General features: G+C 40.6%; 4 protein-coding genes, 1 long non-coding RNA gene and 2 other non-coding genes across 13 annotated transcripts in view; 4 read left to right on the top strand and 3 right to left on the bottom strand.

Annotated features, from left to right (window-relative positions):
• LOC114873971 (ras-related protein Rab-37-like) overlaps nucleotides 1-4,683 on the top strand; it is a 55,683-nt gene extending 51,000 nt beyond the window's left edge. For 3 of the 6 annotated variants that reach the window (XM_029182792.2, XM_029182794.2, XM_029182793.2), the window contains exons 2-7: nucleotides 197-844; nucleotides 1,796-1,906; nucleotides 2,044-2,152; nucleotides 2,476-2,586; nucleotides 3,053-3,194; nucleotides 3,389-4,683. In XM_029182792.2, the coding sequence (XP_029038625.1) occupies nucleotides 563-844; nucleotides 1,796-1,906; nucleotides 2,044-2,152; nucleotides 2,476-2,586; nucleotides 3,053-3,194; nucleotides 3,389-3,506 (873 nt within the window). In that variant the 5' untranslated portion in view covers nucleotides 197-562 and the 3' untranslated portion in view covers nucleotides 3,507-4,683. The remainder of the gene's footprint in view (nucleotides 1-196; nucleotides 845-1,795; nucleotides 1,907-2,043; nucleotides 2,153-2,475; nucleotides 2,587-3,052; nucleotides 3,195-3,388) is intronic. The other 3 variants (XM_029182790.2, XM_029182789.2, XM_029182791.2) reach the window with 2 other exon arrangements.
• LOC114873975 overlaps nucleotides 1-4,915 on the bottom strand; it is a 103,268-nt gene extending 98,353 nt beyond the window's left edge. Inside the window, exon 1 of the long non-coding RNA XR_003789023.2 lies at nucleotides 4,707-4,915. This is a non-coding gene — a long non-coding RNA (uncharacterized LOC114873975). The remainder of the gene's footprint in view (nucleotides 1-4,706) is intronic.
• Nucleotides 4,916-4,963: 48 nt separating this feature from the next.
• On the top strand, nucleotides 4,964-11,879 carry LOC114873967 (zinc finger protein 62 homolog). Its single transcript, XM_029182784.2, has 4 exons — nucleotides 4,964-5,235; nucleotides 5,438-5,584; nucleotides 5,667-5,756; nucleotides 5,831-11,879. The coding sequence occupies exons 1-4, from the start codon at nucleotides 5,092-5,094 to the stop codon at nucleotides 9,179-9,181; spliced, it is 3,732 nt and encodes a 1,243-aa protein (XP_029038617.2). The 5' UTR covers nucleotides 4,964-5,091; the 3' UTR covers nucleotides 9,182-11,879.
• A 1,103-nt stretch (nucleotides 11,880-12,982) lies between these two features.
• LOC114873970 (serine/threonine-protein kinase S6KL) overlaps nucleotides 12,983-24,035 on the top strand; it is a 43,280-nt gene continuing 32,227 nt past the window's right edge. The window contains exons 1-7 of one of the 2 annotated variants that reach the window (XM_046288192.1): nucleotides 12,983-13,138; nucleotides 13,284-13,373; nucleotides 13,443-13,710; nucleotides 13,782-13,866; nucleotides 13,932-14,039; nucleotides 14,115-14,273; nucleotides 14,346-14,434. In XM_046288192.1, the coding sequence (XP_046144148.1) occupies nucleotides 13,516-13,710; nucleotides 13,782-13,866; nucleotides 13,932-14,039; nucleotides 14,115-14,273; nucleotides 14,346-14,434 (636 nt within the window). In that variant the 5' untranslated portion in view covers nucleotides 12,983-13,138; nucleotides 13,284-13,373; nucleotides 13,443-13,515. Of the gene's footprint in view, nucleotides 13,139-13,278; nucleotides 13,374-13,442; nucleotides 13,711-13,781; nucleotides 13,867-13,931; nucleotides 14,040-14,114; nucleotides 14,274-14,345; nucleotides 14,435-24,035 lie in introns of both variants that reach the window. The other variant, XM_029182787.2, reaches the window with a different exon arrangement.
• Nucleotides 14,634-14,705, top strand: Trnaw-cca. The gene has a single exon. It is a non-coding gene; the product is annotated as a tRNA-Trp (tRNA).
• Nucleotides 15,103-15,176, bottom strand: Trnan-guu. Its single transcript has one exon. It is a non-coding gene; the product is annotated as a tRNA-Asn (tRNA).
• On the bottom strand, nucleotides 16,740-23,647 carry LOC114873968 (neurofilament heavy polypeptide). Its single transcript, XM_029182785.2, has 3 exons — nucleotides 23,296-23,647; nucleotides 18,425-18,981; nucleotides 16,740-18,354 (listed from the first exon to the last, which is right to left on the bottom strand). The coding sequence occupies exons 2-3, from the start codon at nucleotides 18,971-18,973 to the stop codon at nucleotides 17,500-17,502; spliced, it is 1,404 nt and encodes a 467-aa protein (XP_029038618.2). The 5' UTR covers nucleotides 18,974-18,981; nucleotides 23,296-23,647; the 3' UTR covers nucleotides 16,740-17,499.

Here is a 24,035-nt window from a genome sequence, read left to right as displayed (position 1 = left end):
CTTTGAATTTTATTCGAGCTTGAAAAATCTTGAAAACGAAACCAATGGAACGTGTTAAACTAGGTTCGAATAAAATTTCAAGTAATTCGAGATATTCTACAGCCCGTCGCTATTAATCCTACTTCCTGAAAATCCTCCAGCAAATTCCAGGAGCATCCTGAAGCATCCCTGTAATGAACGGGTTCCTCTGATCTAGGTGATCCCTAAACCGCATCACTGCGAAGCCTGTTGAAAATCGTGGCACTCGTGTCTGAAACGCACCGATCCTCGAGTGCTCGCAGTTTCGAGCTCGCCGAGCGTACTTTCACTCGGTGCCCGTTGATCGGTCGAAGAAGCGGGCGAAGCGGAAGGCAGAAGAGGCGCAAAGTGAAACGCTGACACTCCCCGTCCCTCTGTTCCTCTTACCACGAGTTGATTGACCTCGAGGAAAGGCAGCAGGAGGTGGCCAGGTCGATCGCGTCAGGAGAAACAGAAGGAGCGGGACAACGTCGAGGACGACGAGCGCGACGAGGAGTGGCCGAGAAGAAGAAGAGCAAATTGGTGCTCCCGGTAGCAGGGACCCATGAATAGCGTGGAGGAGAAGTTGCGTAGCGTGACGAAGCGCGGGAGCAAACGCGGCCCGCGTGGAACCGGGCCAGCCGCATCTGATTGGTCGACAGGGGCCCGTTCCTCTAGTGGGGCTAGGGTACCTGCCCCGACTGCCCCTTCTACGGCTCAAGCGAGCAGCTCCGCTTTCAACAGGCCCCAGGAGTCGATGGGACCTACCAGGCGGCAGTCCTCGCGGGACAGCATCGACTCGACGGGCCAACAGGCCCCACCCGAACACGGCGAGCTCCTTTTCAAGGTCCTGCCCTCTCTCCTGATACATGACTTTCCACTCGATACGCGGAATCATTAAGGCCCAATCGATACTATCGATTCTCTCTCGGTTTGATTAAACCCATCGGAATTGATAATTAAAGAACCATTTGATTTCATAAACGAACCATGATCGTTTCGTTTCCAAACGCACGTTTCCAAGGATTAATCAGTAAATGTTGAAACGAATTTAATAGCTTGAATGGAGAATAAAAAGTAGTTTCATTGTTTTAAGGCCAGTTACAGGTGAATGAACAACCTAATCGAAACGCCACGTTTTATCTACATAGAATTACCAACTTCAACGACTTCATTTACCGGCGAATTAACTTCTCAATTCGAGGAAATCTAAGGAAGAACATTAATTTCACCATAGAATCGATATCCAGCAAGGAATTTCAACTTGTATAAGTAATGGAAATCACTGATCTCGCATTTCTAATTGCTTTTTTACTTGTGAGATAAAGCATTCTATTTGTAGATATTTCAATAAGGTAATTTGTAGTCTATGGAAAGTGATTATTTGCAGTCGTCGATCACGAATAGGCGTTTCTCTAGATGTCGTATATCAAACATACTTGAAATTACGGTATCGCGAAAACCTTGCTTAATTACACGTTTATTCCTCGGCTATCGAGTCTATGATAATTATGTCAATACGTTTGGACACGGACTAGTTGCGTGATACGTTTCGATCTGGACTCAACTGGTTCTTATTGAACAAACTAGAAAAAGTCACCGGTATTAACAGCTACTTTTAACCTTATTTTTCTTACTGCAAATAGATGGGATGATAGAGTTTAAACTAGAGAAATTTTCATTTGAAAAAATAGATGCCACGTTAAGCACCAAATAAATAAATTTTCCAACATAAGAGCGTAGAACGTTTTCCCGCGTTTTCTAAGATATTTTCACAGAGAATTTTCACGCAACATAGGTGATGCTACTTGGCGACAGTGGCGTCGGAAAAACCTGTCTTCTAACGCGATTCAGAGACGGTCGCTTCCTGTCCGGCAACTACATAACCACCGTTGGCATTGATTTTAGGGTGAGACATTCAAACTCCCCTTTCCTCATACCAGATATTAAAAAGAACTTCATACATTAACAACAAAAAATGCATTGCTCGCGTACGAAAGGGAAGAAGAGAATTAGAACTTAGAAATTGTTTTCCTATTTTTTCAGAATAAAGTGGTCGTAGTCGACGATACGTCTATCAAGCTTCAAATATGGGACACGGCCGGCCAAGAGAGATTTCGTAGTGTAACACACGCTTATTACAGAGATGCTCATGGTAATTATTATTTCCTTAATTAACGACTTAAGAAAGAGAAGAATATCTACATTAAGACTTCCGTGATGTGTGAACAATTTTTATTTTTATTAAAAATCTTCAATTATATCCGCACTGTTTATCATTTCAATTGCTCAATTACACGACGAGATAGGCGTGCGAGCAATTTCTCCGGGTGAACGTAAAAACAAGGAACAAATGGTATTCTATGAACGCGTAACAACACGAACAACATGACGTAGGATCTTTTGTTTCCCCGTATACCAATTACCAGGATCACGGACGATTGCACAACGCAACAAAACGATCATTATTGCTTCCAGCTCTTCTATTGCTTTACGACGTGACGAACAAGACGAGCTACGACAACATCAGGGCTTGGCTTAGCGAAATACGAGAACACGCCAACGAAGACGTGGTCATCATGCTGTTGGGTGAGTTCAAGATCGTTTGCATCCGCGGATAATCACTAGACGTGACCAATCTAGATGAAACTTCGACCAAAGAAAAACGAAGGAAAACCTCTTTCCAGAGGGTTTCTTTGTCGTTTGAATTCTAAGAAAGTTACCGGTGAACGATGTACACACCGGTAACTGGTTCTTGCAGTTTCGATTGGGTTTCTTGCTTTCGTAGAAAGTCGAAGAGAGCGTTCTAGGAAGAGCTAAGTGTCTCGACTCGTTAACGAACGACCGCTAAATTGGTATCTACCGTCGGTGACGTTTTTATTCTTATCAAAATTTTGTGGAAATTAGTGTACATAATCTATTTGATATTTCGGGACTCTTCTATTTAATTCAAGAGATTTTACTAGATCACCGTGCCTTGGAAAAGATCTTCCTCTAGAAACACAAAGTGAAGTGGTCACTTGACCAGAACATAAACTGAAATGAACGTTTTTAGGTAATAAATCCGACTGCGGAACGGAACGAGTCGTGAAGAGGGAAGACGGTGAGCGGTTGGCGCAAGAGTACAAAGTCCCCTTTATGGAAACCTCTGCTAAAACCGGCCTGAACGTTGAATTGGCCTTCTTGGCTGTCGCCAGGTAAGACTGAGATCTTTCAGCAACAGCTATCAACTTTTCAATGAGGCATTGTTAACAAAACGAGATCTCTATGCTACATTGTTTAACTGATCCTCAATGGCTTGCCTAATGAGAGTCTAAACTTTGTACCTAAAATGTTGAACATCTTTTGCTATAAAAGGAACGAATATGAGTGTTATATTGAATAATTTTAGAGAGCTGAAGGCTAGGAAGAGTAGCGATCCCGACGATACGAAATTCAACGTCCAGGACTACGTTCGTCAACAATCTCAACGAAATTCTTGCTTCAACTCCAATTGCCTGACGACCTGAATTACGAAATAATTCCATGCGCATGCTTCTCTACGATAGATAGGGAGAATGGTGGAACACGAACCGGAACTCGTTGGCCGTGAAAAAAGGCGCCAAATCATAGGCGTTCGAAAGTTCGTATTTGTCCCGGAAACATTGACCAAAAGTTCAATTTTTCCAACAAGCACAATTGTTTTACAAAAATTTCTATCTAAACAACAAATTATTTAGACAATAGAAGCAGAATTGATTTGAAATTTTCATTAAAGAAGTTTGTTCCACCGGAAACGTACAAGTACCCTTTTTCGAAGCACAAATAAACCCGCGGGAAGGGGATCAATATTTTTGAAAGGAACCGATATGAAACTGTTGTTAATGATACGTGTATAGAAATATAGAAATATTTATCGATGGTTAATTCTGTACTGTACATTAATGTGAATAGCATGATGCAGGGGAGGCTACCCTCAATATGATATAGAATTTAGGAAATGTCTCAATGGTTCTAACTTGTGCATTGTACACCTTGTTACACTGTTAGAAAAAAAGAAAATATATCACGTGAAAGCTCATCGTGTACCAAGTAGATCGATGGTTTTAGAACAATCATCGCGTAGAAGAGCTTTCTAACAATATTCCATAGCTGCCATATATACGTATACACAGACAGGTTGCAGAGTACACTAAATAATTTTTGGTTAAAAATCTTTTTCTCGTAGTTTTTGAATCACAGCTAAGTGTACTCAGAATCATATAAATTATAATCATAATAATCGTTATTTTATTTCGTTTCAAAATGAACGTAATCGTGTAATGGCTGCCACGGTCACGTGACCATACCTCGTTTTCTATGCAGCGGTCCCACGCAATGCAATACTTTCGAATGATTTGATTCGCACTTCAAAGTCCCCAATTTTGCATATTGTATTACTTTTATAAAGTTAAAATGACAACTTGCTGCGAATTTTCAAAATTGAGGAACATTGATCGCTTAATTTCGTAACAGTTTCAAAATTGCAACCGGCAACAATTTGTGACAACAATAAAGAAGCCGGAACGGAATGTAACCGTACAGGTTATCAGTTGTATATGTACAATTTATCTTATTAAAAACATGTACAAACGATAAAACAATTATATGTCAAGTGTATAGCAAAAGATATACATAGAAAATAAACAATCACTCGACCAAACATAATTATTTGTATTTTTTTGACTTACCACCATTGCTCCTGTTCCTTGTTTAACTATTGTTACAAGGCCCAAAAAAGTTTTTGAAGAAAACAGCATCATCCGCTCTCTGTCTTCGCTTAAACGTTCTTTTGCATGTAACTGAAGACTAATTCCGCACAACTAACATTCGTAGATCACAAAAACACTCTTTTAATAAATAAATATCTTGTAAAAGAGCGGAGCGTCCTGCAGTCCAACCCGCGCGCCGCTTCTCCCTTGGACGAGTGGAACGCGTTGAAATGGACCGCTCGGTTCCAGTTTCAAATGTCGACGTACAAACAAAACGCTGCGTCCCTAACCTGCATTTAAAAAGCGCGTTTCGCTGGCAGGCAGAACATCGCAGGGAATACTATTTCTTCAATTTAGGTCCACGATGGACGAAGTGGACGAGTTGCAGAATATGGAAAACGTGTGCAGGCTCTGCCTTTCTACCGACGAACCAAAGTTATCGGTATTCGAAGAGCAAGAGTCCCCGGTATCGTTAGCCAATAAAATACAGGCATGCCTATCAATTCAGGTGGGTATATCGCATTGCTGTGAACATCTACTGGCTTCGGAATGTTTTCTACTTTCATTATACTTCTACGCGTATCGAATTGATTTGCTTATGCGTAATACTACTGTTTGAAGGTTAGGTGTACATTGGATTCTTCAAAACTTTCATTTATATTAAAGCTTCCAAGTATGCGTGCATGTGACGGATACATATATGCTTTTAGATTTTAGCCACCGACAAACTATCAACCCAGATATGTGCAGAATGTGTCAAAACTGTGAATCAATGGCACAATTACAAGGAAGTATGTCTTCGTTCTCAAGACAAACTACGTTTATGGCTAGAAAAACGTGTACAAACACCCCCAGTGGTAACTATGCATGATTCTGTTAATTTGTAGATCTGAGACATTTTCCATGATTGTAATTAATACATCATTTTTGTTTACAAAGATTGCAAGTATCAAGAGCGAACCAGTGGACCTAGACTTTTATGATGACATTGTTGAAGTGATTTCAGAATCCACCAATGATTCAGATTTGGTAAATATTATACATTTGAAATTATAGCATAGAAGGTAAGGATGAGGTGAGAGTATATTACATTTTGTCCATAGGAGCCAATTAATCTTGAGGAAAGTACAGATAGTTTGGTGAATAATGTTCCAATTCAAGAGCTAACTGATAATGAAATAGAAACAGAGAGAGATCAACCAGCATTGGCAAAGGACATGGACATATGTATTATAAAATCAGAGCCACAAGATGACTATGATACAGATTGTACTATAGAGATAGAATCAGTTACAGGTAGCGAACTACCAAATCAACTTACAGATAAAGATGATATAGTTATGGAAGCCGATTCTACGCAAAAGTTTAACGCATCCGCAACAGTAAATAAAAAGAGAACCAAACGGGGTCCGCACACTCATTTCAGAGGAACACGAGTTTTTAAACAAAAGTGTGTACATTGTCAAATCATTTTGCACTCTAAGCAATCTTATTCGAAGCACATGGAAAGATTCCATACCGATAAACAAAATGGTAGTACCGAGGTAGCAGAGTTACAAGATGGGGAAGAATTGGTCGAGGATTTAGAGGATGAGTTGATGAGCATGGAGAAGGATGCTCCCTTGACTCAAGTACAACAGAATATTATCAGTCAATTAAAAACGTACTTGTGTTACACTTGTCAGCAAACCTTTACCGATTGGAGGAGCACTCTCACTCATATCCGTGAACATATGCCCGATTTAAGGCCATGCACATGCATCGCATGTATGACGGAGTTTCCGGATGGATCGATGTTCAAATTACACTGCGAAGTATCGTTTGAGTGTGCAATGAAAATCGCATTAGTCATACCAAAACACGGCGAAGAGAAGTATTTCACATGTAACATGTGTTTACGCGCTATGCGAAATAGAAAGGAACTACTCAGCCATCTCTCAAAACACTCCGATAAACAGTACGAGGAACTGGTGTCGCCTTCACGATCTCCCCCTAAATTGAAACCAATGGCCCCGCTACCATCTCCTAAACAGAAGCAAGTAAACAAAGTGCATGAAGCTAAATTAGAGATACCCAAACCCTACAAAAACGGCGATGCCGCATATAATCACGTTTGCGATTTATGCGGAATGATCTATAAGTTCAGACCTAACATGTTGAAGCACAAAAATCTATGCCAGCATTTGCCACCGGAGAATAGAACATCCTACAGATGCGTCCACTGTGGAATGACGTTCCTTGTGTTTAAAAAGTATCACAGCCATATTACGTTCGATCACAAAAAGAAGGATTTCACTTGTTCCATTTGCAACGCCAAATTCAGGTCTCCAAGCGATTACTTGACACATCACGAATCGCATCGCTCGACTCGCAATAAGAAGTCATCACATGAAAGTAGTGAATCATCCTCCATGCCAAACATATCGACGCCTATCAAAGACTGGGACACCTTTGAGGCTGAAATGAACGCGAGCAAGATAACCAATAGTAATCAGTACAGCTGTGCTCTTTGCAACCTGGAGTTCGCTACCAGAGCCGAACTGACCGAGCACAGAAACCTTCACTTGAAGGTGAAGATCTATTCCTGCGTTATTTGCCGTAGCATGTTTAGCAGCGCTGGTGCTTTAGAGATCCATATGAAGGATCACGGTATAGAGGATCCAAACGAGAGGGACGCAAACATCTCATGTGTAGAGTACGGAACGTCGAAGCCTGAGCTGGAAGAGTCAAAATCAGTAAATATCAGCGCAACTTCAGATCCTGGTACGACCAAGAATAAGTGTAATACGTGCAGTAAAGTATTCTCCAACTACGCGAATGTCAGACGACATATAAGGAACATACACAAATCGGGCAAGGCTCATATCAGATGTACCGAATGTCCTCAGATGTTCAGGAGCACCTTTACATGCCATCGTCATGTAATGCAGGAACACAAGTCCTCGAAGACTGCGTTCCAGTGTCCTCAGTGTCCAAAGACCTTCGTCTTCAAAGCGAACATGAACCAACATTATCGAACTGTGCATGGCTCTGAAACGCCTGGTAGTTACGCTTGTGACATCTGTGGCAAGACATTCTTGGAAGAAGCATCTCTGAAGATACACAGGGGTTGGCATAACCGAACCAATTTCCGGCTAACCGCTGATCTCGCAAATGAAAAAGATCAGAAGAAGCAAATACTAAGAAATATGACCTCGCTGAAACAAGAGGAGCAGTCGTTGACCGGGACCTCGAGCAGGCCAGCTAGAGCAAAAAAATCCTTCCCAAGCCCGCCATCGTTGAAGAGCAGCGCTGACTATCAATGCCAGGTTTGTAACGACAAATTCAATGATGTGGTGGAACTGAGGGAACACTTATGGGATGTTCATTGTGCTCGTAACAAGTCTGAGAAGAATTTCACCGACAACAAGTTCCAATGCGATCTATGTACGTACATTCTACCTGACCAGGAATCATTCAACATGCACATGCAGTGGCACAAAGTTCATCCCATCCTAAGCAACATCGGTAAACCTTCCTTCCCTTGCGAAATCTGTGGGAAAAACTATAGTTCCAAGAAGGTATTGTGGAGACACAAGAAGCTTCACAAAGCCACCACCGTGGCTACTGCTAAGTTCCAATCGATCACCAGGAAACCCACCCTGTCGAGCCAGTACACGTGTAATATCTGTCGCAAGGCATTCAGCAGCAACCAGTCGCTACAGCGTCATAAACTGAACTTACATGCCAACATATTCAATGAACGAGCACAGATGATGTTTAACAACGCGGCAAAAATGCCTCAAGAGGAACCGAAATCAAAGCGAGTGAAATTGGAAGTGGATGATCCGACGCAGAAAGTATCGGAAGCCATGGACGCTTTACGCGCTGGCAAGAAGGCCGTGATGTGCCACGTCTGCAGAAAGTTCTTCCCCAACATGAGTATACTGTACAAGCACAAACAATATGCCCATAACAAGTCCCGCGTGGTGAAGAACATCGTGAAGCCCTCAACCGTCGAGTGCATCCCGTTGGCCGCACCCGAGGGCCGGGTATGCTGCAACATTTGCTTCAAGGAGTTCTCCGGTGTGTCGAATATGCGGCAGCACTTTACCGTGAAACACAAGAATACCACCCTCAAGTACGCCTGCCCAGTCGAGGGTTGTAAGTTAATGTTTCTAACTCCGGTCGCCCTGAAGAATCACGAGCTATCACACACCTCGATGATCTACAGTTGTAACCTCTGTGGCAAACACGTGTTTAGCAGATCAGCAATGTCCACTCACATGCTGACCGTGCATAAGACAGTCTACTATGCCGAAGAGAACAAAAATTTCCACAGAGAGACAGACTTGCACACCTATGTGGTGGAAGGTGCAGTGGACGCAACTTGTCCTCACTGCAAGATCAAGTATCCCAACAACAGAGCCATGAAGATTCATTACTTCAAGTTCCACGATGACACGAATCGTTAGGTCCGTGAGCATTTTGTACGATCGATGAACGATTCAGCAGAAAAGTTTTTTTGAGGGGCGGGGGGTTTCAACGAAGCGTGACTGGTGGCCCTATCAGCACAGGAAGATTCTCCGAACTGGATAAACGCTGTCTCGTACTCTTTTTTTTCTATCAATCTTTAGTTTCTGTGTTCGGCCATGGACAATGATGTTCGTACAGACTTCGAGATGCATCTCGCCTTTCCTATTCATTGTTTCACTGGTGATGTTTGAATACACTTCGGCATGTCCTACTTCTCTGTAGCCGCTGATCAAGAGCTAAGTCTGTCTCTTGTTCGATGCTGGCAGCACTTACCAGGTCCACCATTGTACTTGTAAATAACACCCTATTGCTGTAGAGTAATGAAGGTATATAAGAGAGTCTATATATTTGTTTGATGTTTCTACGAGAGTCACCACATTTTTTAAACAAAATTTTTTATTTTGTTCATCACGTGGTCGATGATACTCCTCCGGCAGATGCCGATGTATTCAGAAGACCATGAATATTAATCTCAACTTCTGTTAACGTGACTTGAACCGATTGCCTAAGTAGCATGATGTTCAGTTTTGAGTCAACACATCATGGTGGAACTATGATTACAGGAAGCCGGATGTAAGGTTGATTCAGTGTCAGATCTAAAGTACTGCTTCATCGGAGTACAATATTGATCATCGGTTCAAAGTACGTTAATTTGAATGATGGATTTAATTGAAAATGATGTGTCTAAGATGCGAATCATGTTCATTTTTCGTTTTATTTTTCGTTTGTTTGTTATTAAGCAATAGCGTATCATATTGTTTCTACTACCGAGCGCATTTAGTATAGGAGAGAAACTGGGAACTATGCATTTTTTAAAGGATTGCTGTATTGTGCCAGCAACTGATTGTTCTGAACAGATTGGTGATGGTGTGGATAAGATTGGAGAGTTGGCATATTTCTGGACACTGGAATGGAGAACTCTGTTTTAGATTTTATTATTAAACGCATATTTGTATATGCAATGTATAAGCTGTAGCGTTTTTGCATATAGTGAACAAATAAAGGGAGAACAAATAAATGTGGATCCCTAATTTTCCAAGTATCACTTGACAATTATCTTTGTTCGCGTGATTCCATAAGGTCATAGCTCTATGAGCCAGAAATAAGTGTCCGTCTTTTACATTTCTTGAACCCTTTGAAATAATCAGGGTATCGCATTCTTGGGATCATTCACAAGGTTGCGTCTGCGAAGACGTTTCCTGTGCTTGCCATCAGAGGGCTTGCTAACCAGTTCCTCATGAGTTTCTAACCTCTGTATTCCCTGATAGATTCTCATCTCTTCTTGGGCTATTCAAACATGAAACTCTTCTTCAATAGGATTTTCTAGAAACAATCATATTGATTGTTTATTCCCGTCTACATATCAGGATTCTGATGTTTGACTCTGCAGATAGAGTCACTACGTCGTGGTGTCTTGGATGACAGCCATGTTGGACACTTGATTGTCAGAGAAGGAATCTGACCAAATAGGTCATGCTTGAATGAGTAGGTTGAGGTTATACGACAGGTAGAGGATTCTGCCTCTGAAACTTGATCGATCGGTTCCATTTATTTTCCTCAGTAGCCATCAACTGGGAGAAGTGATTCTGAACAGGACTGATCCTAGCACCCAATGTTCCTTTGTGTCTAAGACGTATATCTATCTGATAATCTTAAGCAAATGATTTTTTAATAGGTTCAGAAGATCTAGAAGACCTAGAAGGAGATTCCACTATATTTTATTAATCATTCTGCCAACCGTGATCAGAGTATTAGCAATAACTGACTGTTTTAGTTAGACGAAGTCTGATTTCTTGATGGAACGTATTTAGATGTAGCTTTTCAGTTGATAATTGAATATTGGTTTATCGTTTAGTGTTTATTTAGAAGATGTGTTTTTTCCGAGAAATGGACGTGTTAAGTTGAAACATCATGTGCCGAATCATTCCGTCTATTGTTAAAAGTTTCTTATAACAGATGTCCGAAATAATAATTATGCTCACAGTTATACATAACGGGAGAACCATTTTGTACAGTATCTTTTTACGTAAGATTCCAATGAAAGACTGATAACAGGAATGTTTGATACACGGAATATTATTAAGCGACGAGAAATTATTCAATAATGACGAATCGCATCGAGAACTATTTATTAGATATTTTTGTTAATTTAACAGCTTGAACAATTGTAAATTATTATGTATGTATACACATACATGTCATGTTTCAGTTTTTCTTCCAAAGCTATCAATATATATTGTATATATTATACCCACATATGTAATCACTATTGTAAATTTATTCACCCTTTCATCTTTTCGAAACAACATTCGTAAAGAGTACAATATCTATCATTGTGTATATGAATAAGTATATATCGTAATAAAAAAAAATATAGGTAACTGTTAACACCTTATCCATCGTTTATGAATAAAATGATTAAGTATTGTTAACTTCATAATTTAATAATAATTAAAAATTGCAAGGAGCTATTAATTACTTACTAATTACTTCTTAGTCAATAATCACTGACTTTCGGTTGGTAAGGTGTTAAAAATTACGGTATCAACGTTGTAAGTAAGAGAAGAATTTTCCTTCCACAAAAATTGTAATGACTACGATTGTATTTAAGAATTAAAGCTTCTTTTCACATTGTTATCATGCAAGTGTTTATTACTGTATGTAATGAATACATATGTAATGAACATATGTTTAACTACCGTATTAGAGTATAAAAATTATTTATTATTTCGAAATTGTTGTAAGTAATGTTGGTCCTGATCATTAATGCTTTTGCTACCGTGTGACTAATTACTCAGCACTAACTAGTTATTGTGTATAAAGATGTCTATAGTCATTTGGTATTAATTGCATGTTCTATATGAACCAATAATGATACAAACGTAGACGTGCACATGTTATTCAATTTAAATTCGCGCGCGCTTTGAAAACCGGCGGTACCTTTCGAACAATCGACATGGCGGAAAGTAACAGAAAACTAAATGCTTCTTTAGACAAATATAATTGTATGCATGATGGTTTCGAGTAGCATTTCCGAGTTCTTATCACTACACGTCTAAGACTAGAATTTGTTAGACAAGATTTTATTAACGAGTCCATCGGATGGACCTTGGGACAGATCCCATGTTTCTTAAAGAGACCGTCACGAAACGGTTGTAATATTGAAGTGCTGAATTCTATAGTCAAGAACTAAACTATCGATACTCTATCAATATAATTTGATTTATAACTTACCAGCACAGTTGAGGCTTATATGTTGTAGATGCTCGGCGATTTTTAATGACAATTTAGCATCTCATTGTCAGACGACGAAGTCAGCACTGCTTTCAGAACAATTAGAGATGATAGCGTACCAATGGCAATAGTGGGTGCTCCGTCTCTTCTTTAGTACACTAAACGTGTTAATTTTGTTTAGTATTGTTATTGGAAATATATTATTATTGTAAAATAATCTTACCAGTTCGAATAGGTCGAAAGCGTGCTTGAAAAGAGTGCAAGGGGAACTTTCGTTTAATTCCTGTGGTTGCCGCTAGGGCGTTATGGCGTGCTAGTTTCCGGTTGCTGCAATTTATGAAATTATTAATTTTAACGCTTTAAACAAATTATGATTTGAATATTTCAGATGCATTTTGATTATAAAATATTATATTTTATTCAAAAAAACGCATAAGTACCTTATTTTATAAAAAAAGACGATTTTCTATTGCGACTGTTCTGGAATCGTCGTTAGATGGCGCGAATGCTATTATTTTCAAAGCGCGGAGTTATATAAAACTAAAAACGTCAAAATAATATTAACACAATATACATGTACATATATTAAAATTTTTCCAGTTCGAATGGGCAATACCACTACTAAAAACATTTATCGTCAAAATCCAAAGTATACTAGTCAGGTACATATTGTTTAAAATTATTTTAACCTCCAGAGTTTAAACTTAAACAATGCTAATATTGTTGACATAAGTAAATAAGAATTTACTGTATTTCTCAGTAATACTGTTTCATAAATATTCTTTCAATTTTTGTTGTACAGTATAGCCTTAGTGATATAATTGTTGGAAGTTGCATTGGGACTTCTCACTCTTCGAATAAGGAATCTAAGTCATGGTCCCGTGGTTCTTACAGAAGGTGATTTCATTTTTATATATTCATTTTACATGTTTGATCAAGCTTGTATTATAATTATATAATTTACAGCTGGAGCGAAGGTACATTGTATGATCCATTATGTACATCGAAAACATTATGGCCTGTCTCACGTTCCCAAACTATGTTCCTACCAGAATTTCCAATAAGACAAGTCAATTTACAAGCTGCTTATACATTTATAAGTGTCATAGCAAGAGGAGCTTATGGAAAAGTTTATAAAATTCAGAACAATGATAGTGGACAATATTTTGCACTGAAAGTAATAAGCAAAGCCAAAGTGGTTGCAGAGAATGGTATAATGCAAGCTAAACAAGAAGTGTGTATAACATAAATAAATGCTTATTCAATTTGTAGAATGGTATAACTTAAATTAATCTGTTTTGTTAGGTATCTATACAAAAGCTTGTTGGTCATCACCCATTTATATTAAACTGTTCTCATAGATGGCAAGGAAGAAAGACATTATATATATGTAAGTTCCCCATTGTATCATCATTAATTACTTTAGTTATATTTTATAACTTTTCTCAATTTCAGTAACTGATTATATCAATGGAGGAGAGCTGTTTTCATTAATTGAACAGTGTGGCTCTCTGCCTGAAAATGTAGTTAGAATATATGTAGCAGAAATTGCTTTAGCTATTGGTGAGTATGTTCTTTTCAGAGTCAGTATTTGAATATAAAATTGAATTTATAGCTATTTTTCTCGTTTTGTTAAAGATTTTTTACACAATGCTGGCATAGTACATAGAGATATAAAAGCAACAAATGTTCTATTAGATGATGAGGGTCATGTTGTAATTATTGATTTTGGCCTTGCAAAGTGGGTAAATCATACAGAAAGGACAAATACCCTTTGTGGAACACCAGAATATATGGGTAAGTACTGAAACACTATTAAATACTTTGAAATTAATTTCAACTAATATGAGTTTACATATCTGATTACAGCACCAGAAATATTTAAACTACAGTATTATGGACAGGAAGTCGATTGGTGGTCACTTGGAGTCTTAACTTGCTTCATGCTTACAAATCAGGTATGTGAGTACTTGTTATATTAACATAGTTTTAAATAGTAAATCATGATTGGAGTTGCTTATTTAATAAAAAGTGTGAATACTATACAATATTTTGGTTTAAATATAATTATTGAATATCAATAATTGTTGTTTATATATATTCAAAAATATTTACGTTCTATTGTCAAAATGTAATAGAAGAAAGATCCAACCAGCTGACTCCGTGGCGCAACGGTAGCGCGTCTGACTCCAGATCAGAAGGTTGCGTGTTCAAATCACGTCGGGGTCAAAAGCAATTTTTTTGTTTAAAAATTCTTTTTTTCTAATTTATTGTTTACATTTATGATATAAAATCAGTTCCATATATAATTTAATAGTTAAACAAATGTATGTTTTTAGTTTTCTTGATTTTTCAAGCAAATATGAAATCGACAGAAATCCTTGCTCTATTGCCTTCTTAAAATCGTATAGATTCTATACTATGGAATATAGATTCATTTCAAATATACAAAATTTTATAAACGCAGCTCAACAATCATTTGTAGTAATCCATCATTCATTTATCATTTCCTACTACTAACTACATTTGATTTTGTTCGTTATAGAAGTAGCATTATAAATAAACAGTGTTATATAATAAATATCATAAATTTTATTGCGTTCTATTGCAAAAGAGAAAAAGTAATCGCCCCCGGGTGGGCTCGAACCACCAACCTTTCGGTTAACAGCCGAACGCGCTAGCCCATTGCGCCACGGAGGCGGTTGACTGTCGCTTCCCTTTCAACTGTTTTAGCTTGGGTTTTTATTTTTTGCCCAACAAATATATTTTTCTTATCATTTTTCATATGTATTATCTCTGATATTATTCCACATTTAAAATATGAATATGATTAAAAATAAGAATGAATTTACCAGTCGATTTAGACTTTCTTTCAGTATTTTGCAATTTTCAAATTATTTATTATATAGACGGATAATCATTTATCACAGAGATAGTGATTGAAACGATATCGAATCAATACTCCCAATACTAGCTCACAAATTATGATATTGTATCAAGTAGCGCCCAACAGAATCGATATTTCATAAACTATCAAATGATTATTTGATTCGGCATAGTGCAGTATTGCTATAAGAAGTATCAATATCGAAAAATTGATACCAAGATATCTAAAATTGGTTGTTTGAATACCATCCACGCGTATTATTGTTGAGCCGAACAATGATTACACATGAACTGAATTTTGCGTAACTGCGAATTATCTAATTATCGAGTAAGCCAAATTCGCAACGTGCTTTATTAATTACTCTCCTTCAGATTGCAACATCGTTAGTAAATACCGAGATAAGCGTTTCAGCGCGAAACACGATTATTCAGCCGCGATATCTCGCCGCTTTTCGTTGACCGATCTTGCGCAAAAGTATGCGACAGGGACTCGAATCGCGTTTGTTGCAAAATCCCACATGCCTTGACATTTTCGCGAGCTGGGGTCCACTCACCTCGCGTATCCTCACTGTTTACGGAGCGTACCTGAGAGTACGCTAACTTTTCATTCGGCATTTGATGAATCGTTGCTCACGTTAGCCCATCACTGGAGAAATGTCGTGGTAGGTACTTACCTCGAGATTGTTCGCAAGGCGTGACGACCAATCACGCGAATCTGCGAGTCTTGTGCAAGTGCATTCAACAGGAATATTCATCGTCCCTCACGTTCTGGGATCGGGAGAACCTTCGAGTATCTTTCTTCAAAGACATATCGTAATTTCGTTCTTTTATTCTCGAGATGGTAGTATGATGTTATTGGAGAAAATACGATACAGCGACAGGAGTTGAGATCTTGAATTTATGTAGATTCGCGTAGAGTTTGAAATCATGATTTCGATTCTTTAACCTTTCCATTATTATTGACGCCTGTAGGTGCTCGAGAAATTTGCTGTCTTAAATCAAATTCTTTAAATTTTCAAAGTATCGTCGCCTTCGAGTTTTCAAGAAATTCTCTAATATATGTCATTGATACCTATTTCAATTTTCTAAGTGCAACTTCCACCTATTCCCTTAATAATGAATAAATTATTGTATTATTTACCAAATAACGTTTGTTATTTCTCATTATCTAATTATTACTCGAATGTGTGATCAGGAGAAAACGTTGGCAGCAACACTAGTACTCACAGTAATAATAATAATTATTATTATAACGATGATAGCAATAATACAAATAATAATATTAATAATAATAGCGGTACTGGTACTAAATCGTAATAATAATAATAATATTAATAATAATAATGACACGTATCTCTAAAAAAAAAGAAGACAGAGTCGAGCTACACACTAGTTTATTGGGATGAGGTTGTGGTTGTGGTTCATGTGTGGTTTTTGAGACAAAAATAAAAAGGAAGGAGAGAAAAAAAAAGATGAAAAAAAAAAAATCACTTGGGAATTTGGGACGAGGATACTAAATATTAGAGGGGGGCCGATTTCGTCCCCGCGGACAGATCGCAATGTCCACCGGGACGAATAAGGATTGATGATACCTGGCGTGCGCCAAGCGTCAGATCCCGAAGGGTGGCCACGTGTTCCTGATCGAGTAAGTTCCAAAGACTCGTGTCTCGAACGTGATGATCGTCGTCGTCGTTGTCTTCCTCAGGATCTTGATTCGACGTCTTTTCTATAAGTCTATCCCTTCACAGCCAGGTTTCACGTGGTCATCCTGCCCCGATAGTCGATAAATTTTCTCGGAATCGTAGCGCGCCGGGGAAGTTGGACCCTGCCAGAAAATTCATCGTCCAATCTTTCTCTCTCTCTTTCTCTCTCTCTCTCTCTCTATCATCCATTCGCACCGATAATACACTTTCACACCGTCTCGTTCTCTCTGTCAATCTCTTTCTCTCGTTTCTCGTTCGTACTTCTCCTGACGTACACGCTCTATCCCGTTTCGCTTCTATCCGGGGAAGAACTCGCGCGATTACATATGATGTCGGTCGGATGTTGAACGCAGTGTCTCGACTTAGCGAGCAATTACGATGTTGCTGCTTCTAGGGGCTACCGTTGTTCGTCTTCCCACTCGCTGCTGGGACCGTTATTCCTTGTGGAATAACTCCTGCGGCTTGGGCAACAGTTCCGGTTTGGACTCGTCAGCGGCTGGCTTGGACTCCTTTGACTCCTCGGAGGATTTCTCTTCCTCGCTGCTCTTGGTTTCCTTCTTCTCGGCTGACTTGTCTTCCGACGATTCATCAGAACGTTCCTTCGCCTCCTTTTCGACTTCTTGTTTCTTCTGCGGCTCTTCCTTCTTCTCCTCGGCTTGTTCAGCCTTTGCCTGAGGTTGAGCCTCCGCTGCGGTGTCGCGTTTTGCTTGGCTAGACTCGTCAGGTTTTGCCTGTGACTCGGTGGATTCTTGAGACGACGAAGCTTCCGAGCTCTTGGCTTCTTTTTCAGGATTCTGAGCCTCGGATTCGGTCTTCTCCTCGCTCTTGACCGACTCCTCGGAGCTAACTGCCGGTTGTTCTACAGCGGGTTCGGTCTTCTCGCTCTGGACAGCTGGTTTGTTCTCCTCGGGTGTTTTAGCTTGTTCCGCTTGGGTCTTCTCAGCTTCCGCCGGAGCTGGGGATTGTTGTTCAGCTGGTTGAGCCGGTTTCTTGGCTTCTGGGGCGGATTCTTCAGCGTCACGAGTTACACGGTCGGGTTTCTCTTCAGCCTTCTTCTCTTTCTCTTGTTCTTCCTGAGGTTTGTCGAGTTTCTTGTCTTCGGTGGCGGGTTGCGACGATTCCTTGGATTCCTCGGAGACGGTAGAGCTCGATTCGTCTTCCTTTCTTACGCTGGGTTTCGCTTCTTCAGGTTTCTTCTCTTCCTTGGATTCCTCTTTGCTGGCTTCAGAGGTCTTTTCCGCGGATTCGCTTTGTTGTTCAGCACTCTTGCCTTCCACGACCGCAACCTTCTGCAATAGAAATATTTCATAGAAACTATGCTCAGAACAACAAGAGAAACGTTTTCATTATGATACTTACAGCTTGTTCGGCTGGTACTTCAACGGCCTCTTGTTTCTGTTCCTGAGGCGCAGCCTGCACAGCTTCGTGCGCTTCGGAGGCAGCCTGTTTCAGGGTCTCCTCTTCTTTCTTGCCTTCCTGAGCTTGTTCAGCCTTTTGTTCCTGAGCAGGTGCCTGTTGAGCCTCCTGCGGCAAGGGTTGCTCGGACTTCTTCTCTGCTACGGCCTCTTCGTTCTTGTCCTCAGGTTTCGCTTGTTGAGCATCCTCTTTCTTTTCTTCCGCCTTCTCGGTTAGCTGAAGATTCTCAGCTGCAGGCTCGCTCCTCGCGCTTGGTTTCTCAGGCTGCACTTGTTGTTCAGGTTGAACCGGAACCGCTGGCACTGCTGGAACAGCAGCTTCCTGAGCTTGTGCCGCTACGACAGCTTCCTCAACTCCCACAGCTTTTGGGGCTGTCGCGGATTTCTCGAGCGGTACCACCTGAAGAGGTTCTTGGTTCTCGGCCACGGGCATGGCGAGCGTCGCCTTCAGCCCCAATAAGCACATCATCCCTAATACGATCAGCTTCATCATCTTGATATCTGTAAAGAAATTCAAAATATCAATATGATCCCGGGACAGTCGAACGATTCAGAGGTTGACGAAGTTTCCTTTGAAAATTCTATTCAACTGGGCAGTTGAGAATCACTTTGATGGTACGGAGAGAAAGAGAGAGAGAGGAAGTTCTACCAGGGAACGTAGTTCCTCTTAATCTCCCAGTTAGAAGAGCGGACGTGAGTGCGCAAACTCTCTGATAGGGTAGACGTACCGATTATGGCTACTACACCGACGTATTGATTCTGACGATATTTTTTCATATTGAATTTTAGATTTCTAAAATCAAGAATAGTTTGTGAAATTTTCTTTTTGCTCTAGAAAACTATCGAAATATGTAAGAAAGATCATTTGAAAATATTTTTAAAAGCTCTGTATAATTGATTACAATTTATTTTTATCCGTGGTTTGAAAAACGAACAAGTCGAAAATGATAAAAATTCTCGAAGTGGTTATAAATGGCGGCGCGTCTACCCTAGTTGGCACGAATGAATGGAGACGGCCGTATGAATGGACGAAAATCGAGCGAACGAGAGTCGAGAGAGGCGGGAAAAAGGGAGGGAAGGATGGACAAGGGGCTGTTGTGGAAGAACCGGCAGGAAGGAGAGGGACGAGTGACATTGAACCGAATGCTTTGAATAAGGCGAGCGTTATGGAGCTAATGACAGGATGCGCGCCCCTCGCGCTCGTTACGATCCCGCAAGCGTGTTCGCGCGACTTATCCACGCACGGACGGCTGTCTCTTTCTTCCTCTCACTCGGGATCATCTCGCTTCTTCTTCGTTCTACCGCGAATTAATCGTTCGCATGCAACACGTGTGTCGTTGTTGCGTGTTCGCCACCGGATGCTCGCCGCGAGATTACCTGAGGGGGTCATTCCTGCGCTGCGATTTCATTGAACGAACCGTTGATTTTAGGGAAATGATCGTAGATAAAAGCTGGGAATTAAACATTCTCTAATTCATCCATTAATGAGAAAGAAATTAAATGCAAAAATTATTAAGTACCCAGCGAGGAACTACGCGCATTGTCTTTCTAATTGGCTAGCTTTTCATTGGAAACGATGAAAATAATGACAGAAATTTATTCGTATCATCAAACGAGAGTCAAAAGAGCGTTGCGTGGATCGCGAACGGAAAGCATGGGTGCAACTTCCGGAGCGGATGGAAACGGAAGAAGAGAGGACACCGCGCACCTCGTTCGAATCAAGATACCGCCTGGTTCGAAACTATCACTCCGACGAGTGAAATTTAATTCTAACGTTCAATTGTGAACACCGTATGGGGGCTCATCGTCGTGTAAATCGATTCTGTTGCGCACGTCGATATCGTATGGACGAGGATCGCGTTGAACGAATGGTAGAAAACGAGTGGGCAGACGCGAAACCGGAGACAATCGACGCGTGGTGTCCATGCGACACCGTGTTGCGACTCGAGGCGAAATAAAACGCTGACGAAATTTATCATGCAGCAGGCTTGCCAACTTGAAACTTCAATTACAATCCGATCGATACTAATGAAAATCCATCGAAAATCTTTGAAAATAATAGCTCTGTCCTGGTTTCTGTAATATCAAGAAGTAGCTTCGAGTACAGTGTGTTTTAATAGAAGCAGCCTAACCCATATCTAAGATAGGCATAATAAATAGTATCTCTCGACAACCGAGGCGAATGGTGGGCAGTATACATTAAACTATAAGAAACAACAAACGCAACGAACGTTCCGAGTCGAGCGACCTTCCGCTTCAAACACGCGGCCAATCGAGCGAGTAATTTATACCGAGAGGAAGTTGTCCACGTTCGCGAACCTTCTCTATCATAGACGCTCGTCAACGATTCTCCCGAAGAGGCTAATTAATATTTCGAATGAGAATGTTAAAAATTAGGACGACACCGGGAGTTACATTCGCGGAGGAGAAAAATGGCCTGGTTATCACGAACGGCACGCCTTCTGGAGAACGCGACCAGGTTGGAATGCGTTCTCCAAGAAGGAGAAGGTGTTCGCGGCTCCTCGGAGAGGGAAAACGACAGGAACGAGGGATAAAGAGAGGAAAAGAGGCAATGCAACAATCCAGTTTTTACGATGGCCAAGCGTGTACCAGCGCGCGAGTTCGCGCGTTTGGTAATGTTGCTTGGCCGAGCCGTCGACTTTCGTCGCTCCGAATCGTTCAGACTTTGCTTCAGACTACGTAAACCAAGAGTTGTTGAAGAAAAAAAAGAAAAAAGAGGTGAATGCTTGGAGGCGTGTACAGAGTCTGTCCAAATTCCACCGCGACTACCTTCTCTATTGGCAATATCTGTCAAAAAGGAACAGTATTTTGTTTCTAACTTGTGAGTAATATATTTGAAATAAAAATAGAAAAAAGCAATGGTCCTTGGACACGATTGTTTTCATGTCAGTCGGCGTGTTAATAACAATCGTTCAGGTTGGATCGTGTTGCAAGCGGACGCAATGGGCCGCAATAGAGTTAATTGCAAATTACTTTGCGAGTCACGAGAGCTTTAGAGTTACACGTTCGTTTGGTAGAGTGCGTGTTTCTGCGAGAAAGCGCTCGTTTCGCGTTCCACGTTTCGATTAATATAAAAGAACCGACCGAGTGAAACGATCGAACCAGTGGTACGAGGAGAAGAAGAAAAAGATTGAAGGCACGATCCAACGAGCAGGGATTGGTCGACGAAGAGGAAATGCCTGTGAAAGATGATGGACACCCATTACCTTATCAAGATCATCAGAGATGTAATAATGGTGGTAGCCAGTTACAAAAGAAGACGCGACCCGTCAAGTGGTTCACCGCTTCAATGCTTTCTGCCCTTCTCTCGTTTTCTCTCTCCCTCCATCCTCTTTCTCGCCTTCTATTATTCGCGATACCTCGCTTATTATCGACCTCTTATCCATTTCGAGGCTCGCGATTGTCGATCTAATCTAACCACATTGAATCAACCGGACGAGGAATGCGTCGCAGTTGACGCGAACGTACAGGAATGCCGGTCATTTGAATCAATTTTCAAAATGAATCGTTCAAATTCAGCGGAATTCCGCGAACTCAGCTTATCGGAATTACTTGGAAGTTCGTGTAAAGCGTTCCCTGTGTCAGCAATCGCGTTACGAGACTTCGAAATGGAAGGGTTAATAATTGTGAAAAGAAAATTATGCGAAAATTAGTCGCGCGATTTCTCGTTTCTTCTTGTCGAAAGGAGATTAGAAGATCCTCGGTTGGCTCATTCGCGTCTAGCTGTGTCGCAGCCTCGCTAACTCGCAGATTAAACTGATTAGCGACTAGCTAATTAGTCGCGAGGAAATATCCACCGTGAGAGAAGGACGAATTGAAAAAAAAAAAGAACAGTAGGTTGCAAGAGGAGGAGGAGGAAATAAGTTACGCAAACACGCGGTCATTCGTTGAGAAATCTACGAAGAAATTATACGTTTCGACGATAGTTTAGGATTTTCTTTCAATCACCGGATTTCGAAGATAGTTATTTCACGGATCTTACGGAGAACCTTTCTATAAATTGTATATCTTACTTGTATCACCAGCGTTTTTCTTCTAAAATCTTTTTCAATTCCTGTATCAATTAAGATTTCCAAATTTTCAGTTCTTTGTCTGTTGTTAATTGAAAACAAAAGCGTGTACGCCACGACGTTCACTATGGATCGATTGATAGATTGAAATAACAAACTTCAGCTATAATCAAGTCTGATCAGCTATCGTAAAGCAAATTACACATACCGAGGTACATATGTATCGATACACGTATCGGTTCCTAGGTTTCACGATGCAGGTTACAATGTGTGTAGATTGGTATCGGTTTGCATCGATGCAGAAATCAGAATGCTATTGCAATTTCATAAAACCTAGGACTTGGTGCATGCACCGGAACACGTTTCAGTGTGCGTAGACCACTTTAGGCCACGATTGCAGTGGAAATGTTTTCTGGCAAAATTCATCTCGGACATTTCGATAAACTAGGATAATTAGACTTTCAGAGGGAATTAATTTATTCGATTCAGTTGACGTATGCGTTCAAATATTATTCCATTATTCAGATTGTATTTATATTACTCTTATTTAAAGAAAAAGGCGATGTATGCAAAAATCCCATTACTTCTTTTAATTATTAAATGAACTATTAAATGAAATGTGAATAATAAACCGAATAATCCCTCGTATCGCCTTTTTCCTTAGGAAAGACTACCAATTCAAAATATTTGATCGAATCGAGATCCCTAGACCTGTCAACCTGATGCATAAGCAAAGAAAAAAAAAAGGGAATAGATTTCATAGAAAAAAAAAAATGTTACTCACGTATTTTTTCTGTCGTCCGTGGAACTGGTAACAGCAACAGTTGTTGTCGACTCTAGTGACCCGGTCCTGGCTCTTCCTGCTGCTCCTTGTCTGGCCAAGGAATACTCTCACCGATTAAACTGTCGCTGGAGAGACCGGTTAAAACTCAGTCGAACTCCCCGTAATGGAACTCGGCCAAACAGCCCAGACAAAAGAGGAATATCGAAGAGATGCACCGTTCAAGATGTACTCTCCTCTTTCTTTCTTTCTCTCTGTGTTTTTTATTCGCGCGCGTGCAATTATGCTCGTTTGCAAGGGAACAACCGTTGGTGATCGGGATGAAGGTTGGGTCGTGTGTCGTGATGGAATCGTCGGGGCCCCGCTTATATACCCATTTACCCACCAGCGGTTCAGCTTGGCCAGGATCGTATAGGGGGCCCCGACCCTCTTCGCCCGTCATCGCTAGGGGCCCCTCTTTTACTCTTCTCTTCTCGTCTCTCTTCGATCCTTCTTCTTTCCTCCACCTATCTACAGATCCCTCCACCTCACCCCTTTGTCCACCTGTGACCCGTACTCTGTCCGTTTCAGTCACGTTTGCTTCCCTTACAGTCGCTTTTCCTTCTTCCTCCGTGGATCGAGATCTCTTGTGTCGTGTGTTGGCTGTCGGTCCTGTGTTGGCCGATTCCTCTCTACACGACCCACGTCGTGCTCGAAGCAGGAGCAAAAGGAACCACAGACAGATTTTCAAGCATCGAGTCGGA

This window comes from Osmia bicornis, chromosome 12, assembly GCF_907164935.1.
Source record: "Osmia bicornis bicornis chromosome 12, iOsmBic2.1, whole genome shotgun sequence".
In the NCBI taxonomy this organism is placed as follows: Eukaryota; Metazoa; Arthropoda; class Insecta; order Hymenoptera; family Megachilidae; genus Osmia; species Osmia bicornis.
Note: the sequence above shows the minus strand (reverse complement) of the source record. Positions and strands in the feature narration are given on the sequence as shown.